Source organism: Salvia splendens, chromosome 3, assembly GCF_004379255.2.
Source record: "Salvia splendens isolate huo1 chromosome 3, SspV2, whole genome shotgun sequence".
Taxonomy (NCBI): domain Eukaryota; kingdom Viridiplantae; phylum Streptophyta; class Magnoliopsida; order Lamiales; family Lamiaceae; genus Salvia; species Salvia splendens.
This window is the reverse complement of record NC_056034.1, coordinates 2,529,591-2,549,563: the sequence shown is the minus strand read 5'-3', so window position 1 is coordinate 2,549,563 and position 19,973 is coordinate 2,529,591. Positions and strand designations below refer to the sequence as shown.

At 39.6% G+C, this 19,973-nt stretch overlaps 5 protein-coding genes across 7 annotated transcripts; 3 read left to right on the top strand and 2 right to left on the bottom strand.

Moving 5' to 3' along the window:
- Positions 1 to 259: 259 nt before the first annotated feature.
- Positions 260 to 2,035, bottom strand: LOC121794082. 3 transcript variants are annotated; one of them, XM_042192084.1, is made up of 4 exons: positions 1,757 to 2,035; positions 1,565 to 1,665; positions 903 to 1,024; positions 260 to 824 (listed from the first exon to the last, which is right to left on the bottom strand). In XM_042192084.1, exons 2-4 carry the CDS (start codon positions 1,612 to 1,614, stop codon positions 691 to 693), a joined length of 306 nt encoding a protein of 101 aa, XP_042048018.1. In that variant the 5' UTR covers positions 1,615 to 1,665; positions 1,757 to 2,035; the 3' UTR covers positions 260 to 690. The 3 variants fall into 3 exon arrangements, with proteins under 3 accessions (XP_042048018.1, XP_042048017.1, XP_042048016.1); XM_042192083.1 differs by lacking the exons at positions 1,565 to 1,665; positions 1,757 to 2,035 and having other exon boundaries at positions 260 to 674; positions 763 to 824; positions 903 to 1,510; XM_042192082.1 differs by lacking the exons at positions 1,565 to 1,665; positions 1,757 to 2,035 and having other exon boundaries at positions 903 to 1,510.
- Positions 2,036 to 2,188: 153 nt separating this feature from the next.
- On the top strand, positions 2,189 to 8,834 carry LOC121793992. Its single transcript, XM_042192005.1, has 3 exons — positions 2,189 to 2,605; positions 2,902 to 2,909; positions 7,985 to 8,834. Exons 1-3 carry the CDS (start codon positions 2,348 to 2,350, stop codon positions 8,664 to 8,666), a joined length of 948 nt encoding a protein of 315 aa, XP_042047939.1. The 5' UTR covers positions 2,189 to 2,347; the 3' UTR covers positions 8,667 to 8,834.
- Positions 8,835 to 11,461: 2,627 nt separating this feature from the next.
- LOC121795533 lies at positions 11,462 to 11,959 on the bottom strand. The gene has a single exon (XM_042194074.1). The coding sequence runs from the start codon at positions 11,957 to 11,959 to the stop codon at positions 11,462 to 11,464; it is 498 nt and encodes a 165-aa protein (XP_042050008.1).
- A 2,011-nt stretch (positions 11,960 to 13,970) lies between these two features.
- On the top strand, positions 13,971 to 16,484 carry LOC121797322 (transcription termination factor MTEF18, mitochondrial-like). Its single transcript, XM_042196075.1, has one exon. The coding sequence runs from the start codon at positions 14,236 to 14,238 to the stop codon at positions 15,982 to 15,984; it is 1,749 nt and encodes a 582-aa protein (XP_042052009.1). The 5' UTR covers positions 13,971 to 14,235; the 3' UTR covers positions 15,985 to 16,484.
- A 1,950-nt stretch (positions 16,485 to 18,434) lies between these two features.
- Positions 18,435 to 19,973, top strand: LOC121794325. Its single transcript, XM_042192444.1, has 2 exons — positions 18,435 to 18,729; positions 19,231 to 19,973. The coding sequence occupies exon 2, from the start codon at positions 19,239 to 19,241 to the stop codon at positions 19,659 to 19,661; it is 423 nt and encodes a 140-aa protein (XP_042048378.1). The 5' UTR covers positions 18,435 to 18,729; positions 19,231 to 19,238; the 3' UTR covers positions 19,662 to 19,973.

The window sequence follows — 19,973 nt, the reverse complement described above, 5'->3', positions numbered from 1 at the left end:
ACTTTAGGAATTTATAAAATAGAAAAACATTTTCTCGGTTTGAATATTGAATTTTTTGCTTCGCCCTCTATTATTTGGAATTGGTTTCATTTATTGTTTGCCTTAGATCTATTATTTTATTGCAAAAATCTTGAATTTATTTTTCACCTTAAGCTCCATGAAATCCTACACATGAGGTGCAAATTTTGGACTTCAATCGAGAGAGAGAAATATTTACTACTCCACTTTGTATTGAACAAGAGCAACTGTTGCACTTTCCTTGCAGAGGATGTGCCTGCTTTGCATTGCATGGATATTAAACACAACTTGCAAGAATACCATCCTACTCACTACTTATCTCCTCTGTTGGAATGGAACTACAACTACAATCTAATAACTCTTCAGAACCAGAAATAGACTAGGATATAGAGTCATCATCTACATCTTCACTGTCACAATCCCGAATGATAAATGTAGCATCAGAAAACTACCTGCACCCAATAAGAAGAGAAGGGAGGGAACAGGGAGCTCAGCTCCTCTCTCTACCTTTTTATACCTTGCAAGCAATTCCTCTACAGGAACAAGTGTGATTGCCTAAATATAATGTGGAAATCAATGAAACTTAACAGTTTGAAATTTCACAAGTGAGCTGTCATGTCTAGTGTCATGCTTCTCAGGACTTTTTCCTCTGCTGTCTGAGCAAATATTGCATTAGTCAACAGTAGTGTGAATGATAACTGCAAGAAAGATAACCATTAACCACTGTTGGGATTTGAAACTTACAGATTCTTTGCTGGATTGCAAATCATAATCTGCATCTGTAGCAGGGATATCTAAATGGGATCCTAGCATTATCAAAGGATCAAAACTCAAGCAAGCTATAAAACAGTAGAATCAACCAATTTCAAAATTTTATCCCATACCATTATCTGATTCACCACCTCTTCTTGCAGAACTACTCGGGTTTGTTTCAGCATTGCATAAGTAAGATGGCTTGCAAAGACTTGGTGGATTAACAAGATTTTCAGCCAGCATTGATGAGTACCTAAAAGAAGAGGTGATGACTAGTTCAAGAAAAAAAGTCCCAGTACAAACAATTAAACTACACAAGCAGAAGATATCAGTCATCCTAAGGTCAAATGTTATGATAGGACATTGAATTGTTATGTAGTCCAGCTTTTCATACCAATCAAGCTACTACGTTACATGCGTGTGTGTGTTATTGTAACTTCTAACAACCAATCATGGATACAATAAAATGATAGCAGACAGCTATGAGTTCAAAACCTATGGCGTTATTAATGCGATTTGTAACAGGTTTCAAGCAAATGCAACTTAAACTATATGAACACGTAATAACTAACAAAACAGGGTTCTGTATCATGGGATCCATGCACTTGAGCTTCCCCCATTCGAAAGCTCTAACTAAGAAAGTATAGGTAAAGCTGTATAATAGACATATCTAGATATAGCAATAAAAATAATAGATCCTAGAGTGACTAATTGAGTGGTGCAGTAAGTTTCTTTTGGAGCTTATTACAGATACTGTCAACAAAATGAGCAAATATGAAGTTAAAATACACACCTTCTGCCGCTTAGCATGGTCAAGTTTAGACTTGGACCCTTTGAGGCCATGGCTATCAGTATACATAACTCATAATTAATAGTATACTACAAAACAGAACACTGTTTCAAACATAAGTTAGTGTAATGCATATAAGTCCTCTTACTGAACTAACATGAACAACCAACTATCAATAACTATGTAGAGCAATACCTACAAAATTAGGCGAAAAACGAGATGTGTTTTACATTAGATCTATGAGTTAAGATGCTGAAAGCCTATGTTTGATTTTTCCATTACAAACCATCCCATTGTTCACAATTGACTACTAGTCTTCATTCTCTTTATGCTGCCAACCAATTGCTATAGTTCACTTGAGTGCCTCCTCCTAAATGAAAGGTAGCACACAGACACATTATGTCAACCAGTGTGAAAACATTGCAATCCCACCACCATCTTTGTTGCTAAGCAGGTAATGTCAACAAAACTCGAATCAATTATTGTGCTCCAATATCCATATAATTCCAAATAAATTTAAATTTCAAAATATAGATCTCATTTCAAATTTTAGTTCGTTGTTATACAGCAAGACCTGTTTAAATTCCAATTATACCCCCTATAACAAACGCGCACCAGAATCGTCATTTTACAATTCTCAACAAACGCCAAAAAGACAGGCTGCAGTCTCCCTCTGCCCTTCTTCAGCCACATCTTCGCCGCTTTCTCTTCTCTATAAATTACTATCACCCAAAATTCCACACTCTCACAGCATACTCACGCAGCACACAATAATCCCTAGAAGAAATGAAGGCTTCAATCAAATTTAGGGATGAGCATACGCCATTGCTCAGAGCTAAAATCCCACTCAATGTTATGAATTTCCCCTTTCAGTCCGGCGTTTCCGCTGGCGATTCGAAAGAATTATCCCTAAACCTTAGAACTTTTCTCGATTCCGGCCCCTCTATCAAATTTTCCTACCGCCCAAATGATTCGCAAAAACCTTTCAGCTTTGTTTTCAAAACCGGGATCGGGCATTTCGGCTCGCCCAGTAAAAGCCCTCTGGTGATGAGCGCTGATGAATTGGCGAATTTTTGATGTTAGTTAATGCACGTAAAAATAAATTACGACACAGAGATTTACGTGGTTCGATTTACTGAGGTAAATCTACGTCCACGGGAAGAAAAGAGGGCAGAGTTGTATTGCTTGATCTGTTTTCTACAGCTAACAATACGGACTTGCTATTTGCTATTTTCTCTCTAGAGAGCTTTACAGAAGTTAACCGAAAAATCCTATCTATTTGATCTAGGTTCTATTTATACCTTGAACCAAGATCGTGGCATGCAGCATTTATTAGGTAGTGGATGTCGTGGAGATCGTGGCGATCTTGCATGGGTCCACTATCCTGCATGAGTTAATGACTGCTTGACACCACTAAATAGATCGTGGGTGTAGTGGAGGTCGTGGAGGCCTTTCATGAGTCCACTAACTCCTAGTTCGGTCGAATGCTAAGACCGAACTACTGAATTATTGCCGAGCAGCTTTTGCCGATCTGAGAGTAGAGCTTGATGCCGACCTGAGAGCAGAGTTTGATTGGTTGGCTTTTACCGAGCTGTAGGCTGGGGCCGAACTCTTTGGTTGTGCCGAACTGAACTCTTTAATCACGCCGGACTGATACTCTTTGGTCATGCCGAACTGATACTCTGTCTTGGGCTTTACTGCTGTTGGGCTTGTTTAGTACGTACTCCATCACTACCCCCCCCGAAAAGCGAAGTGAATCACTGCGGCATTCTGGATAAAGGCACGGGGTAAGTTGATGTTTGTCCACGGTCTTATGAAGTGAACTCTTTTTTGACCGGACTTGGTTTGTGTCCTAATTTGGCGAGTTTTATCGCTCGGATCGGACTTTCCGTTGTCCTAATTTGGGGATCGGACTTTCCCTTGTCCTAATTCGGCGAGTTTTATCGCGTGGATCGGACTTTCCCATGTCCTAATTCAGGCAAGTTTTATCGCGAGAATTGGACATTTGTTGCAGTTCGTTTCAGACGAAGTGCTTGTTTCTTAAGCGGAATTGTGGTCTTGTATCCTCTTTAGAAGCTTTGACTCACAATCGTTGGCTTGTTGCAGTTCGTTTTAGACGAACTGCTTGTTTAAGCTGAATTGTGGTCTTGTATCCTCTTTAGAAGCTTTGACTCACAATCGTGTGCTTGTACATGTTCTAAGAAGGGGATCAGCCTTCGAAGAACAAGATACCTCAGTAACATTTGTAAGAGACGACACGCACAGAGACAGACAAAACAGACAGACAAAAACGCACAGAGACAAATAAAGACCAAGTAAACCACAGAAAGCATATTGACCGGACAGGACTTAAGACTGACTGATCGGACTGTCTCTTACAAATGGAACTTTTTGAGGTTGGAAATGTGCCATGTTCGGGGTACCTGTTCTCCTGACATGTGAGCCAATTTGTAAGACCCTTTGCCGAGGACTTCTGACACCCGATACGGACCTTCCCATGTGGGTTCGAGCTTGCCCAGCTTTTCTGCTCGGCTTACTTCGTTGTTTCTCAAGACGAGATCTCCCACTTGAAGTTGCAGCTTCTTCACCCTTTGGTTGTAATACCGGGCTACTTGCTCCTTGTACTTGGCTGCTTTTATGCATGCCAATTCTCTTCTTTCTTCGGCGAGATCTAGCTCGGCTCTCAGTCCGTCGTCATTCATTTCTGCTGAGAAATTTAGAGTTCGAGGACTAGGTATGCCGATCTCCACCGGAATCACGGCTTCAGTGCCGTACACAAGACTGTACGGAGTTTCACCGTTCGAGGTTGTGGGCGTAGTTCGGTAGGACCATAGGACTTGAGGGAGATTTTCTACCCATTGTCCTTTGGCTTGTTCTAACCGAGCTTTTAACCCCTTCACCAGGATACGATTTGTTACCTCCGTTTGTCCGTTTGCTTGTGGATGAGAGACCGAAGTGAACCGCTGTTGAATATTCAGCTCTTGGCACCAATTCTTGAACGTCTTGTCGGTGAACTGAGTCCCGTTATCCGAGATGAGGATGTGGGGTATGCCAAATCGGCACACTATGTTCTTCCAGACGAAGTCCAATGCCTTCGAGCTCGTTATCGTAGCTAATGGTTCAGCTTCCACCCACTTCGTAAAGTAGTCCATGGCAACGATTAGGAATTTCATTTGCCGAGGAGCTTGAGGAAGTGGTCCCACTATGTCTATGCCCCATTGCATGAAAGGCCAAGGGCTTTGCATAGTGAATAGATCGGTCTGCGGCATCCTTGGGATATTTGCATGGATTTGGCACTTCGGGCATGTCTTGACGAGCTGCACTGCTTCTTGTACCAAGGTTGGCCAATAATATCCCCATCTTAGAACTTTTTTAGCTAAAGCTCTAGCTCCAATGTGGCTGCCGCACGATCCTTCATGAACTTCTCTGAGGATGTAGTCCGTCTCTTCTGGTCCTACGCACCGCAATAACGGCTGGAGGTAAGACTTTCTAAAGAGGACTCCTTCATGAAGTTCGTACCGAAGTGCTCGGCATGTGATCTTCCGAGCTTCTCTCTTATCCTCGGGCAATTGTCCTTGATCCAGATACTGCAAGATTGGCGTCATCCAGTTCGGCGAGCTGGACACTGAATGTACCTCGGCTTCATCAATGCTTCGATGCATTAATTCTTCCGCCTTTGAGCTCGGATCTGAGGCCAACTTACTTAAGGTATCTGCTCGGCTATTTTCCGCTCTGGGAACACGGATTATCCGAAAATAGGAGAAACTTCGGCTGAGGTTTTGCGCTTTGTCCAAATACTTCTTCATTCTCTCGTCACGGGCTTCACTTGTACCCAACATGTGATTGACTATGACTTGTGAATCACAATGGACTTTGAGAGATTTGACGAGCAGACTTTGCGCTAACTGGAGTCCGGCAAGGAGGGCTTCGTACTCGGCTTCATTATTAGTAGTGGGGAATAGGAACCGAAGTGAGTAGGTTACCTCGTGTCCGTCGGGAGCGACGAGTAAAATACCAGCTCCACTTCCCATCTTGTTTGAAGCTCCATCTACGAATCCGCTCCAGCAGTCTGGCGGCTCTACTTCGGATTCCAAGGGCTGTGCTAGTTCGGCATTGGCAGACTTTTTCTGTTCGGCAATGACAGGGATTGCTTGATCGAACTTGGCCTCTGTAAGAAAATCTGCCAAGGCTTGTCCCTTGATGGCTTTCCGAGGTAGGTACTCGATTGAGTGTTCTCCCAGCTCTATGGCCCATTTGGCGATTCTGCCTGATGCTTCTGGCTTGGTCAAAACTTGCCGAAGAGGCAGATCGGTTAAGACACATACCTTGTGAGCATAGAAGTATGGCCGCAGTCTCCTTGCTGCATTTACTAACGCCAGAGCAATTTTTTCCAGAGGTTGATACCTTGTTTCTGGACCTCTTAATGCTCGGCTTGTAAAGTAGATGGGAAACTGCTTTAGGCCTTCTTCTCGTACAAGCACCGCGCTGATGGTTTGATCTGATGCCGCTAAGTATAAGAATATTACTTCGGCTTCGGTTGGAGCAGAGAGAATAGGAAGCTCGGCTAGATAACTTTTGAGCTCGTCAAAGGCCTTTTTCTGCTCGGCTCCCCACTCGAACTTTGGTGCCTTTTTCAACACCTTGAAGAACGGCAGTTGCTTTTCGGCTGCTTGGGAAAGGAATCGATTCAGTGCGGCTAGACATCCGGTTAGCCTTTGCACGTCATGTATGGACTTCGGCATTGCCATGTTCTGAACGACTTGAACTTTTGAGGGGTTTGCCTTGAGTCCGTCCTTTGAAACCCAACAACCCAGAAACTTTCCCGAATCTACCAAAAAGGTACACTTTTGGGGATTAAGTTTGAGGTTGGCTTTCTTGAGCACGTTGAGAGTGGACTTAAGGTTGTGCTCGTACTCCGAAGTGCTTTTGCTTTTGACGACTATATCGTCAACATACACTTCGACCTCCTTTCCAATCAGGTGCCGAAAAAGCTTGTCTACCATCCTTTGATAAGTGGCTCCGGCATTCTTTAAACCGAATGGCATCTTTTTATAAGCGAAAATGCCGAAATCGGTAATGAAAGCTGTTTTCGGGTGATATCGTCCGAGAACGGAGTCTTTAATGCTCCGTACATGGCGAACCCAACATCTCTTCGGTACGGAGGAGATGGAGTTCTCCTGTGGTTCCGGTACCGAGGAGGAACAGGAACGTGTCGGGGTTGAGGATTCTTTCTCCTGGAAGACACGTCACTACTGCGGTAGTGACTTTCATGTCTGGATGAGGAGGGAGAATCCGCCGTTGTCTTCTCCGGCTGTTGGCTCTTCTGCAGGAAGGTTAAGAACTCCTCCTGCTTCTCAGCCAAGAACAGCTTGACAGCTTCATTTAAATCGGGCTGCTGGGAAGACTCGGTGCAACGACTCCTGGAGTGGCTTGTTCCTTCTTCGTGAGAACCGGAGGTAGATGTCTCCCGAGGCCGTTTTTCAGACCTGCGAGCTGGACTAGCTTCCTCACGGTTTTCACGAACGGTATTACGGGTGTTATGTGATCTGGTATGCATTTTTTTTTTTTTGGAGGAAAAAGGGTCAAAAATTCGCTTTATCACAAATTTGGTTCTCTGTTTCCCACAGACGGCGCCAGTGATGAATTGGCGAATTTTTGATGTTAGTTAATGCACGTAAAAATAAATTACGACACAGAGATTTACGTGGTTCGATTTACTGAGGTAAATCTACTGGCGCCCACCAGTGATGAATTGGCGAATTTTTGATGTTAGTTAATGCACGTAAAAATAAATTACGACACAGAGATTTACGTGGTTCGATTTACTGAGGTAAATCTACGTCCACGGGAAGAAAAGAGGGCAGAGTTGTATTGCTTGATCTGTTTTCTACAGCTAACAATACGGACTTGCTATTTGCTATTTTCTCTCTAGAGAGCTTTACAGAAGTTAACCGAAAAATCCTATCTATTTGATCTAGGTTCTATTTATACCTTGAACCAAGATCGTGGCATGCAGCATTTATTAGGTAGTGGATGTCGTGGAGATCGTGGCGATCTTGCATGGGTCCACTATCCTGCATGAGTTAATGACTGCTTGACACCACTAAATAGATCGTGGGTGTAGTGGAGGTCGTGGAGGCCTTTCATGAGTCCACTAACTCCTAGTTCGGTCGAATGCTAAGACCGAACTACTGAATTATTGCCGAGCAGCTTTTGCCGATCTGAGAGTAGAGCTTGATGCCGACCTGAGAGCAGAGTTTGATTGGTTGGCTTTTACCGAGCTGTAGGCTGGGGCCGAACTCTTTGGTTGTGCCGAACTGAACTCTTTAATCACGCCGGACTGATACTCTTTGGTCATGCCGAACTGATACTCTGTCTTGGGCTTTACTGCTGTTGGGCTTGTTTAGTACGTACTCCATCAAGCGCCGAGTTCAATTTAGTCGGGAATCAAACCCCTAGATTCTTCATCCACTTCAAGCCTGATTTGGGCGATTTCTCGCTGAAGAAGTCACACTCATCGGCCTCCGTGAAGAATCTAGGCGAGAAATTGAACGCCGGCCGCGAGGATTTCGTGGATAGCAACTATTTTAACGGGAACGGATTCTTCCCGGGGGCGGAGTCGAAGAAGGCGGGGATGGTGTTGGACGGGCTGCTGAAAGGCGCTGAGCTGACCGCGAGGACGTCGGTGCCGCTGCGCGATTTCGCGATGGTGAATCTCAGGTGGGGGTTTAGGGTTCCGCCGCGGGAGGCGGCAGAGGAAATCGATGCTGTGGTGGTGGGGAAGGCTGGTGATCGGATGGCTGGAATTAGACTGCCGTACTTGGTGATGGATAAAATTGGGATTGAACAAGTGGCGAGAGCTGATTCGAAGAAGGAGAAATCGGGTCCCGCATACAATGACGTGGCTGAGGCGTGTTTGGGGGTGAAGAAACAGCTTGAGGTGATTCAAGCTGAGAATGGGCGGCTGAGCAAGGCTTTGATTGATTTGAGATCTGACGTGGCAGCCGGGAAAATGAATATATTTTCCGATCACCACCGGAGCAAGTATGCCGCCGATGGGAGAGGCGACAGTGATAAGACATCAATAGAGAAGGAGGCATTTTGAAGGGTGTTTAAATCTGTTGAAGGTCTATTGATATTTTGTTACCTATTTACCTATAAGTTTTTTTTAGTGTGATTGAAGTTATTGGATCAATATAGGTGGTTGTAAATCGTGGAGTCGATTTCATTTTGCATTTATCTATAGACTTAGATAAAAATTCAAATTTTGTTATTCCGTGATTTGTTCAATTTTCTGGCATTTCTTGTTTGCATATGTTGCACAATTCATGCGATTTTATATACTCCGTAGATGGTAGTGTTTCATCAAGATTTAAAAGTTTCTCTATTTTTTTTTCTCAATTCGAACTTTAAAAAAAATCTCAAATCCAACCTTTTCTTTTTCACAATTTAATGGGACCCTAAACTCAATACTTAATTATTAACTACAATTAAATAATAGCTATTGGATATTCAAATCAAGGGTCTAGATCATTAGCCCCGAAATGTCAATAAGATCAACAAAAAATGTCAATAAGGGTATTAAGGTCAATTTACATCAAATTAGTTATAACTAACTTTTAAAAAATATCCATAACTTTAAAACGCATATAACTTTCTCAATTTAAATTATGTTTTCGCACAACATATATCAAATTAAAGATAATTTCATAAGGAATCTAACGATATCTCACTTGCATATGTTCCGACGTCAAAATTTGAAAAAATAAATAAAAAATATTTCGATTTTTTTGTACAGCAACAAATGTCAACATAGTATATAAAATATGTTAAAATAATACAGAATGTCAATATAAGCAATTTGTTAACATTCTCTATTGATATTTTCGAAACACTATATTGACATTTTTATTCAAAACACTAATTTGATAGTTTTTTTTCATCTTTTTCGATTTAATTAATAAAACGAAAATTACACGTGCAAATTTTAGATCACAAGATTTCTAAAATCCTATGGTCTTAAATTAGTTGTCGTTAACAATTAAATGATGAGTTAGCAATTGATAACTCTCCCAAAATAGCTTGTGGATGAACTATTTTACCCCAAATCAAATTTGATTCCCCCCAAAATTTATCCTCAAAAAAGCAATGCAGCCCTAACTCTCTCTCAAACGCATCTGCGGTCGACCTCCCGAGGACCGGATGCCATTACCGGCGACGAAGATTACCTTTGGTACATACATCGCTCCATTGTTAAACCAAATCAATCTTATCTTCCGAATTAAAATCCTAATCGACTTAAATCCTCAATAACCGGCGTCACTGCACTCGTTTGGTACGAACTTATATGAATAATAATTTCATCGAGCTTCTGCCCCATTCAGCTGTAGTCATCAATTCATTGAGCCTTGATCATCAAGTAAACTCATGGTCTCATAATGAAAAATCTTAGAAATGAATTTCTGTAGCCGCTTTTTTACATCATTTTTTTTTATTTGTGGCGATTTTATCGTTGGAAATAATAAATCCCTATATAAGTAATACATGAGGGTACATGTTCGTTTGAATTTCAATATTAAGTTTATATCTTAGCAACTCATGCAGTTTTGTGTAATGGGCCTAATTGGGCTAATTCAATCAAATCGAAAGTCATTGTGGGTCAATATTTTACAGCTCGCCTGCAAAGCCCAATTTATCATAGCACCCTCGAGTTAAATTTATCTTTCATGATTTCTTAGCCGAAATTAGTTTTATTTACTACATGAAATTAAATTAATTTCCTAAAAGCCACCTTCTTGCATCTTATTGAAATGGCAGGACTTATAACAATAAATAGAAGTCCAACACTGTCTAAGTCTTAACCTTTTTTACTCTAACGTACTATTACCAATTATGATTCTACAACACAACATGAACCACACAATCTTTACTTCGTCATCCAACATAATCGCGAGAAACATTCATCTAAGAGCTTACGGACACAATCATGATATGAAAAAACCAAGTTGTTGGTCACACATATATGAAGGTAATTAAAACAAAAAAAAAGGTTATGTTAATGATAAGGATCCCCTATAATTAATCGCCAACAACTCGTGATAAATTCCATTTTATTACTTTCACCACAGCTAAACATCTTGTACCCCACATTAGTCTGTAACAAAAAAAGCATTTAGCTGAAAGGGACAAAGGTGGGGGACCGGCCGACAAGACTCGGTCCCGGCTAGACGAACTCATCATGCCCATTTTTACAACCTTAACATCTTGTGCATCAATGTCGTTTTCTTTCTAAAAATTGTGAGAGTATTATTAGATAACTTGAATTTTGCTCAGTATATATGCACTACGATGTACTAGTTCGTTATTATAGATTACAGAACATTGTAGTGTAAGGGGGTTGGATGAGATTAAGACAGCCAAACTATAGTTTTGAATTTTCAAATTTCAATGAAGGTGACATTCTACTTGATTAGCTTTTGTGGGAAAAGCGAATCATCCTCAATCTTAAAAGTGGGTGTGGAAGTTTATAACAACAAGGTAGTTTCTTTATTAAAGTACTAATAAAGAACGTATATATATGTCTTAACTTTGGTATATATAATTTTAAAATTTTGTGGACATGTTGATTCAAATTGTGTATTCAATCAAAACATACTAACCTAAGCTCAATAAAATGAAATTTCCCCATACATATATATGAATTATCCATTTAATTTGAGGACCTCACGAGTCATAATCAAGGCTCTTCAAGTCGAACTTGCAAATAGGTTCCTACATTATCTTAGTTAAAATTAGATATGCAAAATTATGGAGTATGTCACAAAAAAAAGAAGAAGAGAAAAGCCTAATTAATCCAGTGAAGATAACATAAAACCAAAAGATAAAAGAGAAATAGAAGATTCAAACGCTTCTAGCCATCATTTCTTGAAATAATCTGTAAGACTCTTGCTTCTCCAGCTTGAATTTCTCATGGCAGTCAGCAATGAACAAATCGGCCAGCCTATCAATCTCATTGGACGATTCTTGGTCCTCCAGCCACTGCAGGTACTTGGACAGCTCTCCGGTGCACTCCCCGGCCGGGCCGACGTCGTAGCGGAGCGACTTGGGGTAACCATTGAAGTAGATGGTCCGAGAAGACGAGCACCAGTTGTAATGCAGCCTGAAAGAGCTGAAATAGAGCTTCTTCTGCTTGTTCTTGAGCTGCAGATTCTTGAAGATTTGGAGGAGGATTGATCTGGCTTTGGAGAGGGCGCGGTAGAGATGAGAGAAGATGAAGGTTTGGAGGAGGGTTTTGAGCTTCATTGATGATGAAGAAACAGAGGGAGGTGGTTTGATGGAGAAGAAGAGATTGATGGAGTTGAGAGTTTTTAGTGATGATGATGAAGGGGAAGAAGCCATTTTCTTGGGGTGTGGAGGAATGTGTTTTTGTTGGGATGGATTTTATAGTCTATCTTCATTTCTAAATTGTTACTCTTTCTTCATCCGTCATTTTAAGACATGTTTTGATTTGACACGAATTTTAATACATAGTTTAACTTTATAAAGACAACGAGTAAAAAAGTTAAACGAATGTGAGTTCCATTTTTGTACTCCCCATGTCTCAAAGTAGATGTCACATTTTTTTAATAATTTGCGTATCACATTTTTTTTTGAAAAAGTTTTCTCTGACGTCAATATATAAAAATATAATTTTCTCTTTACTTAACACATAAAACAACATCTTTTAAAATCTCGTATCGTTACATTAGTTTGACATCTATTATGAGACGAAGATAATAGTATCAATTTTATAGTAAAATATAAATGTAAAAAGTTAATGAAGAATGCGGTTCACTTACTAAATATTTAGGTTTAGTTGATTTTAAATGAAGGGCCAATTGGCATATCATTGAAATGACAAATCCTTCCCTATTAGAAATTAGGCGAATCAAAATATCACTGAAAATCTTAGAAACTTGATATTGACTATTGAGAGTGAATCTTGAAATCTAAGGAATCTTCTAAATTCTACCCTTTTAGAAATTGGATCTTGTTATGTTTGGATCTTGTTATGTTTTCCATCTTTTATGATTCCTATTCTATTTATTTGTAGATATATAGATACTCACCAGAACCTATGGAATCTTCATCTTCAGCGTGATTTGCATTCGTTTTTCTGCAACAATTGGAAAAGTCGAGAAGAAGACAATTACTACAAATAATGCAGCACAAATAGATATTTGATATTCCATTCAACCTCATCAAAATCATTGGTACGCAACTCAATGAGGTTCAACGTTCAGAGGCGTCTCCACGAGCAACTAAAGGTAGCAAAAACAGTTCCCGAAGTGTGATGAAACTGAACAAAAGGAGACTCAATAGTTCCAATGCTTTTTTGATGCAGACACAGAGGAACTTGCAGCTGAGGACTGGACATCAGAACAAAACAGCTGAAGATGTTGTTTGATCAGCAACAAAAGACAAAGTGAAATCTCACAGAAACAAAAGACATGGACAACAACAAATGTCTGAATCCAATAGCTTGTCCAACACAGTTGATTTAGATCTTGATGATGATATGATCTTTCCATCCAAGAAGCCAATTGGGAATAAGGCGAAACTTCTTGATTTTCATCCATGGATTAAGAAGCAAATAAGTAGTAATTGAAAAAGATACTACTCTAGTTTCACTAAATCAAGCTATTGAGTTTGAGTGAGTCATAGAGTACATGTTTACTGTTTGCATCTCTCATCATTTTTGTCCATAAAGAATATACACAATTGTTGCACTATTTGGTAGACGGTTTTTAAATTTGAACATCATGTCCAATGAAACTACTATTAAACTTGACCGATGCACACAAGAAATCTTGCTGGGCGAAAAAAAAAATTATGCATTCAAGGGATATATAAGTAATGACCAAAGAGTTGAGCAATTTCATCACTCGATAAATATAGAAAACACAGACATAACCCCTCCACCATATAACAATAACAACTGATTTACCATTCACGAAGAAAGTTAAGTGCTTTCCTTTTAATACTCAAGCATGTTTGGTAAGATAGATAACTCATCTAGAGATGAAATTTTTTTGAATTTTATCCTTACTATAATAAACGAGATTGTTCTCAAATAAACGAGAGAGAATAACAAGGTAAACTGTGTTTGCAATATAAGCTATACTAGTCAATTTAATTTTGCAACATGTTTATATCTTTACATCTAATTTTTTGTTTTGGTTTCGCAAGTTCATATGATATAGTAGGATTTTAATGTCCGACAAATCAGATTAAAAAAACTATTTAGCCAGTTCTTTTAGTTTAAATTCAAAACTTTTTTGTTTAATGATTGTGGATAGTGTTAAGAATCAAGTAATATAGGATTAATTCTCATGGGTGCAGTTGAATATTTAAGGGCAAAACTTTCTTTTAATATTTCTCTCTTTCTTTTTCTTTTAGTTAAAATGTCAATTAGGGTTTTGTTAAACCCTCCGACACCCCTCTTCTTCAACCGAAGCTGCAGTGGCACCATATGTTGTCGAAGGTGCAACGCTCAAATAGCTATGTCCAAACGCCTCCAAAAAACCCCATCAAGGTGACAAACTCAGCTCCGAACTCCGTTACGCTGAAAAGGAACAGTCTTTTTCTCTCCCTTAATTCTCTATTGTTCCAAATAATTGGAAATTCAATCATTCATGAACAGATTACAGATTATTATAGCACCCCAATTGCTCAAATGGGTTTCTTTACTGCGTGCAAATAGCAATTTTACACCATCACAATCCAATATTTATGGTTATGGGTGGCATCGTCTTGCACATAAAGTTAGGTTGTACGGAACAGAGAGCTCCATTGATTCGAAAAAAGGTGTGGGCTTTGGTGGGAGTGGGAAAAAAGGGCGTATTGTGAGAGCACAAGCACAGTCTGCTTTGGTAGAATACTTCCATTTAACTAGGAGTTTTAGGATCATGGATGCTGAGAATATGAGCAAGAATGCCCCTGAGTTTTTCAATAGGTTGATGAAGAGAGTGGTTATAGATGATGATAGCAAGATTAAGCATTCTGTGACAAAATTTTTGAGGTACCATCCGGTTAATGAGTTTGAGCCTTTCTTTGAGAGCATAGGGTTGAAGCATTCCGAATACATGGAGTATCTTCCTAGGAATTTGATGTTTTTGTCTGATGATGAGCTGTTATTGAAGAACTATTATGTTCTGTGTAACTATGGAATTGAGAGGAATAGGATTGGGAAGATTTTCAAGGAAGCCAATGAGGTGTTCCAGTATGACTACGCCTCTCTGCAGACAAAGCTTCGATCTATTGAGAGTTTGGGATTGAGACAGTCTCTTGTTGCCAAGATTGTCGCCGCAAGTCCTCATCTTTTGAGGGGAAATGTTGATGAATTTGTTGAGTTTCTGGAAATGTTAAATAAGGTGGAAATTAACCACGAGTGGCTTTTGGAGAATATACGCGAGGAGGATTCTTACAATTGGAAATCCATGTTTCAGCTCATGTGCTTATTGTGCAAGTTGGGCTGGAGTGAGAAGCAAGTCGGGGAACTATTTAAGCAGCATCCTGATCTTCTGCTTGAGTGCTCTGGACGCATTACCTTTGACCTCATCGGGTTATTGTTGAAATTTGGAGCATCGAAGAGTGATTTACGCACTCTTTTTCTTCGGTTTCCTCAAATACCAGTTTTGAAGTTTACTAAGAATTTACATAATTCCTACATCTTCCTCTCTGGAATTGACATGGCTGCCCTAGATATTGGTAAAATAGTCCGCTCGTACCCTTCACTTTTGGGTTCCATTGAACTAAAAAAAGTGAAGAGCATATTGAGCCTACTGTGCTGTGGCAAGAACAGGCTCTGTCAAATGGTCAATGATGATCCGTTGACATTGGAGGCCTGGGTCCTTGGTAAGAGAGTTGAACCATTGGAGACTGAAAAGCGGGCTGTTAAAATAATGGCATTGAAAACTGAGTTTTTGATAAGCCTAGGCTTCGAAGAGAATTCAAAGGATATGGAAAAGGCTATTAAAACGCTTCGGGGCAGAGGAGTGGAACTTCAAGAGAGGTTCGATTGTTTAGTGAACAATGGCCTGAATCGCGAGCAGGCAATTAAGATGGTCAGAATATCTCCTCAAATTCTCAACCAGACTCGTGATGTTATTGAAATGAAGATTCAGCTTTTTTTTGATGAGTTGGGCTATCAAGCATCTGATTTACTCACTCATCCAAAAATTCTCTCTTACACAATTGAGAGGGTGAAGTTTAGGCTTTTAATGTACAGATGGCTTAAAGATCAAGGAGCAGTGCGTCCCGGTTTGTCCTTGAGCACGCTCTTGGCTACCTCAGATGAAGAATTTATCAAAACTTATGTAGCTCCTCATGATAGAGGGCTTCAATATTGGAAAAGTCTGAATAAAAATCACATCAAGAAATAATTTAGTCTCGACTAGCTCTTCTGACGGTTATGTCTGTGTTTCTCTTATTGTTGGTGAATGTGGTCATGCTCGAATTGCCTTTGTTATTCAAGTTATCATTCTAATGCTGCTTTGTTGGGGTGTTTTATCTGGATTTCTTGTCTCCTTTACCACTGTTGGGAGGAATCGCTTTCACAGCAGATAGAACAGCATCAGCTTCTGTTAGTGTAATCGAAATATGCTTCTTCAATATACTTGAATGGGCGCCTCACGGTCTTCTGTTAATGTTCTGTGATACAAGCATTCACTTATTTTACGAAAGAGACTGTATTGTTATGGCTGAAAAGCCTATGAAACGAGGACATATAGAGGAAAGGTGTTTGTATCTTCTTGAATTCATGGCTTCACTGTGTATTTTCACCATATGTGGTTCTTATTCTTGTAGTGGTTCTCAGATGTAAACTAGTTAGGAAAATGATGATGATCTATTGAAATGAAGATTGCTAAAACTTGAAGATCCATCCACATTTCTAATTATACTGACATCTGCTAAGTTTTCTGGTCTCATCTCTGTTTCTGGTTAGTGTGTATTGAATCAAAATAACATCTTTTGCTTCACACACTTCTTCTCTTGAGGCATATACAAGATGTGGAGTCAGGTGTGATAATAAAACTTAGAAAATAATGTAGCAAACGAAACAAAAATAGAATCTGCCTAGTTGTTGAAGGGGCCATGACCATGAACACTCCATACAAGCTTATATAGACTAATATTATGAATCTTGAATTGCTCTACTGAAACATAATACTTCCTCCATCTCTTACCAGTAATTACATATTTGTTCTCATTGAACTTTTGTAAACTACTAAGACTAATCCTATACGTTAAACTTTACTGTATTAATTTACCAAACATCTACAGTAAAATAGATGCATCCCTAAAATGATCAAGACTCATTTTCACTTATCTATATTACTAGGAGTAATATTTATTACTCCATCTGGTCTTCAGTCACATTTTTCATTTTTTATTGATGCTGATTTGTTTAACTAATTAAAAATGATAAAAATTAATAGAATGCGAGTTTTACTTTTATAATAAAATGCGAGTAAAGTGAGTTATTTGTTAAATTAGTAAAAATGAAATGCAAGTTCTAATGAGATAAGATGAAAATGATAAAATGAGATTTTTAATGGGAGCAAGAGGCAAAAAAAAATAAAATTATGCCTTAATTGTGTACATTTGTAATAAGTGTTAAAATAAAGACCAAAGTCCCAAAATGATCCTTAACATATTGCGTTTTTTTATTTTGGTCCAAAACATTATCTTTTGAATTATTCGGTCCCTCACATTTGAAATCGGATCACATTTGGTCCATTTTGGACGGTTCCGTCAAATTTTTGACGGTTTTAATTACCGGGTCACAAATCCGTCACTAATCCCTCACTAATTGGGAGAAACTGATCCATCACTAATTATATTGTTCTCTCATTTTCTCTTACCCACTGCACAAATCCATTTTCACACAATGAAAATTTTTAAAAATTTCAGTAAATCTACACACAATAAAAAAAATCATCAAAATGTCTAAGCATTAACCAAGCCACCTACATTCGTGACCGCCCCCCGTGGAGCCACAAGACTACGCCAACAGCCCGGCCCACTACGCCGTGGCCACCCGAGACCACGCCGCCCTCACCAAAATCGTCTCCACCCTTCCCAAGCTCTCCGACGCCAACACCATCAACACCGAGGCCGAATCCATAGCCGAGGAGCACATCACGGAGAAAATCTCGGCCATCATCGATCACCGTGACAACCCCCTCAAGGAGTCGCCCCTCCACATCGTCGTCCGCCTCAACGACGTCGAATCCGCCCTCATCATGGCCGCCGCGGGGGGCCAACATCTACCTCCAAAACTCTGTCGGGTGGCATGCCCTCCAGGAGGCCCTCCTCCGCCGCTGCAAGGAGATCGTGCCCATCCTCGTCTACCACGACCACCTTAACAACTGGTCCAAGTGGCGCCGCCGCCTGCCGTACCTTGTCGCCGCCCTACGCCTCATGCGGGACTTCTACATGGAGATATCCTTTCACTTCGAAAGCTCCATCATACCCTTCATCGACAGGTAGAGTTACCTCCGTCTCTTAAAAATACTAATTAAGGATTTGTGCAGTGGGTAAGAGAAATGATAGAATGTGACGGATTAGTGACGGATATGTGACAGATCAGTTTCTCCCAGTTAGTGACGGATTTGTGACCCGGTAATTAAAATCGTCAAAAATTTGACGGAACCGTCCAAAATTGACCAAATGTGATCCGATTTCAAATGCGAGGGACCGAATAATTCAAAAGATAATGTTTTGGACCAAAATTAAAAAAACGCAATATGTTAAGGACCATTTTGGGACTTTAGTCTAAAATAAAATAAATACAATTCCATCAGTGGTTCCAAGTTTTACTCATCTCTTACCCTGACTTGTCTCCCTCTACTCTCTCTACTTGAGCTTAAATTCAACCTTCAATTGGGGGAAAGATATAATCTTTTTGAATCATTCGCTGAATCTCTTTCTCATTCCCTTATGTTTTCTTGATCTGAGAATTCGTTTTCAATCCGAGTCAGATCAATTTTTTCTTCCTTAATTGTACATCTACACTTCATCTATCTCCTTCCATTACTATCGAAACTCTTCATGCAAGTAGAAAAGTGTACATCTAACTAGTGGGTTTTCATCTAAGGACACAAGTGGTATCTTTTATTTCTGAGGTCAGCTTAGTTTGTAATGCCCTTCGCTTGTTTGATTAGTTTCTTTTGGCTGTGTGTGGGTTTAATGTTTTTGGGTTGTTTGTTATCTGATGTAGTGAATTTAAGGTATTGCTCTGTTGTTTGGTTAATCATTTTTTGTTTTTATCACAACAGTAGATTTATTAGTATTACACTCATTCTGGAATACGATGCTAGGTTTTATCTGTGGTGAGTCCTAATCAATGAACATGAACCTCCTTAGATTGCTAAGGTTGTTTTTTTCACTTTCTTAGTGAGTGAACATTTGTCTAGGTCTGTGGATAAGCAAGATCAGCTTTTTGATTGTCTTGATTTAATTCATGTTTTTAATATATTGGTATGGAGCTTAATTTTGTAGCCATTAACTTTCTTTTGGTGTGATTTTTTGTGTTTTCCAAACTCCAATGAGGAGATATGAATTTTTATTTTCAGTTCTATTTGTTCATCTGTGGAGATTTACTGTTGTTTTATTAAATTGTTCAGTTTCCGGTATGGGTAGAGGGAGAGGAAAAGGGAGGAAGCAGTCTGTAGTTGCTGATCACGATGATACTGCAAGTGGCGAAGATGAGAAGTTGCCGATGAGGAGAAGAGGAAGGCCACAAAAGCCTTTGAAAGGTGAAGTTTTGGAAGAGGATAAAATCGTGATGATAGAGAAGGAGGATGATGGTGTGGAGGAAACAAAGAAACCCACATTGAATAATAGTAAGAGAACCCAAGCTGCAGCAGAGAATGGCAGGAAGAGGAAGAGAGCATCTCACTTAGAGGAAAATACAGAGACGGTAAAAGTGGAAAATGGTGTGGGAGCCAAAGCTAGTGCTACAGACTTGATCAAGTCTGTTGGATACCGACCAAATGGGAGTAGAAGGAAAAATAAGCCTAGACGGGCTGCTGAAGTCGGCGTTGAGTGCCAATGAAGATCCCGTTTCACATTGAGAGATGATGCTTTTACAACTGCTTAATGGTTCTTCAGTATTTCTTTTGTTTCTCTTTTTAATTTATGGTTCTTGTGATATGGTTGAGAACAATTCTTGAATTCGTGATTTTTTTTGTTAGTTGAGAACAAATGTTTGATGAATGTTTCTTATGTTTTTGGTACTCTAGATAGCTTAATGACTCAAGTATTTGGTTTGAGCTGGCAAAACATTTTTATCTGCCCATTTATCCCTTATGTCATTATTTTGTTTTATACATGGATATATTGAGAACCATAAAAAGTTTTCTAGTAA

Bases quoted from the DNA above. Each gene is read 5' to 3' on its own strand.
- LOC121794082 (XM_042192082.1), bottom strand. From the start codon at position 1,107: ATGACTGATATCTTCTGCTTGTGTAGTTTAATTGTTTGTACTGGGACT. The intron at 825-902 runs GTATGGGATAAA...TGATAATGCTAG, and splicing joins AGGTGGTGAATCAGATAATG to GATCCCATTTAGATATCCCT.
- LOC121793992 (XM_042192005.1), top strand. From the start codon at position 2,348: ATGAAGGCTTCAATCAAATTTAGGGATGAGCATACGCCATTGCTCAGA.
- LOC121795533 (XM_042194074.1), bottom strand. From the start codon at position 11,959: ATGGCTTCTTCCCCTTCATCATCATCACTAAAAACTCTCAACTCCATC.
- LOC121794325 (XM_042192444.1), top strand. From the start codon at position 19,239: ATGGGTAGAGGGAGAGGAAAAGGGAGGAAGCAGTCTGTAGTTGCTGAT.
- LOC121797322 (XM_042196075.1), top strand. From the start codon at position 14,236: ATGAACAGATTACAGATTATTATAGCACCCCAATTGCTCAAATGGGTT.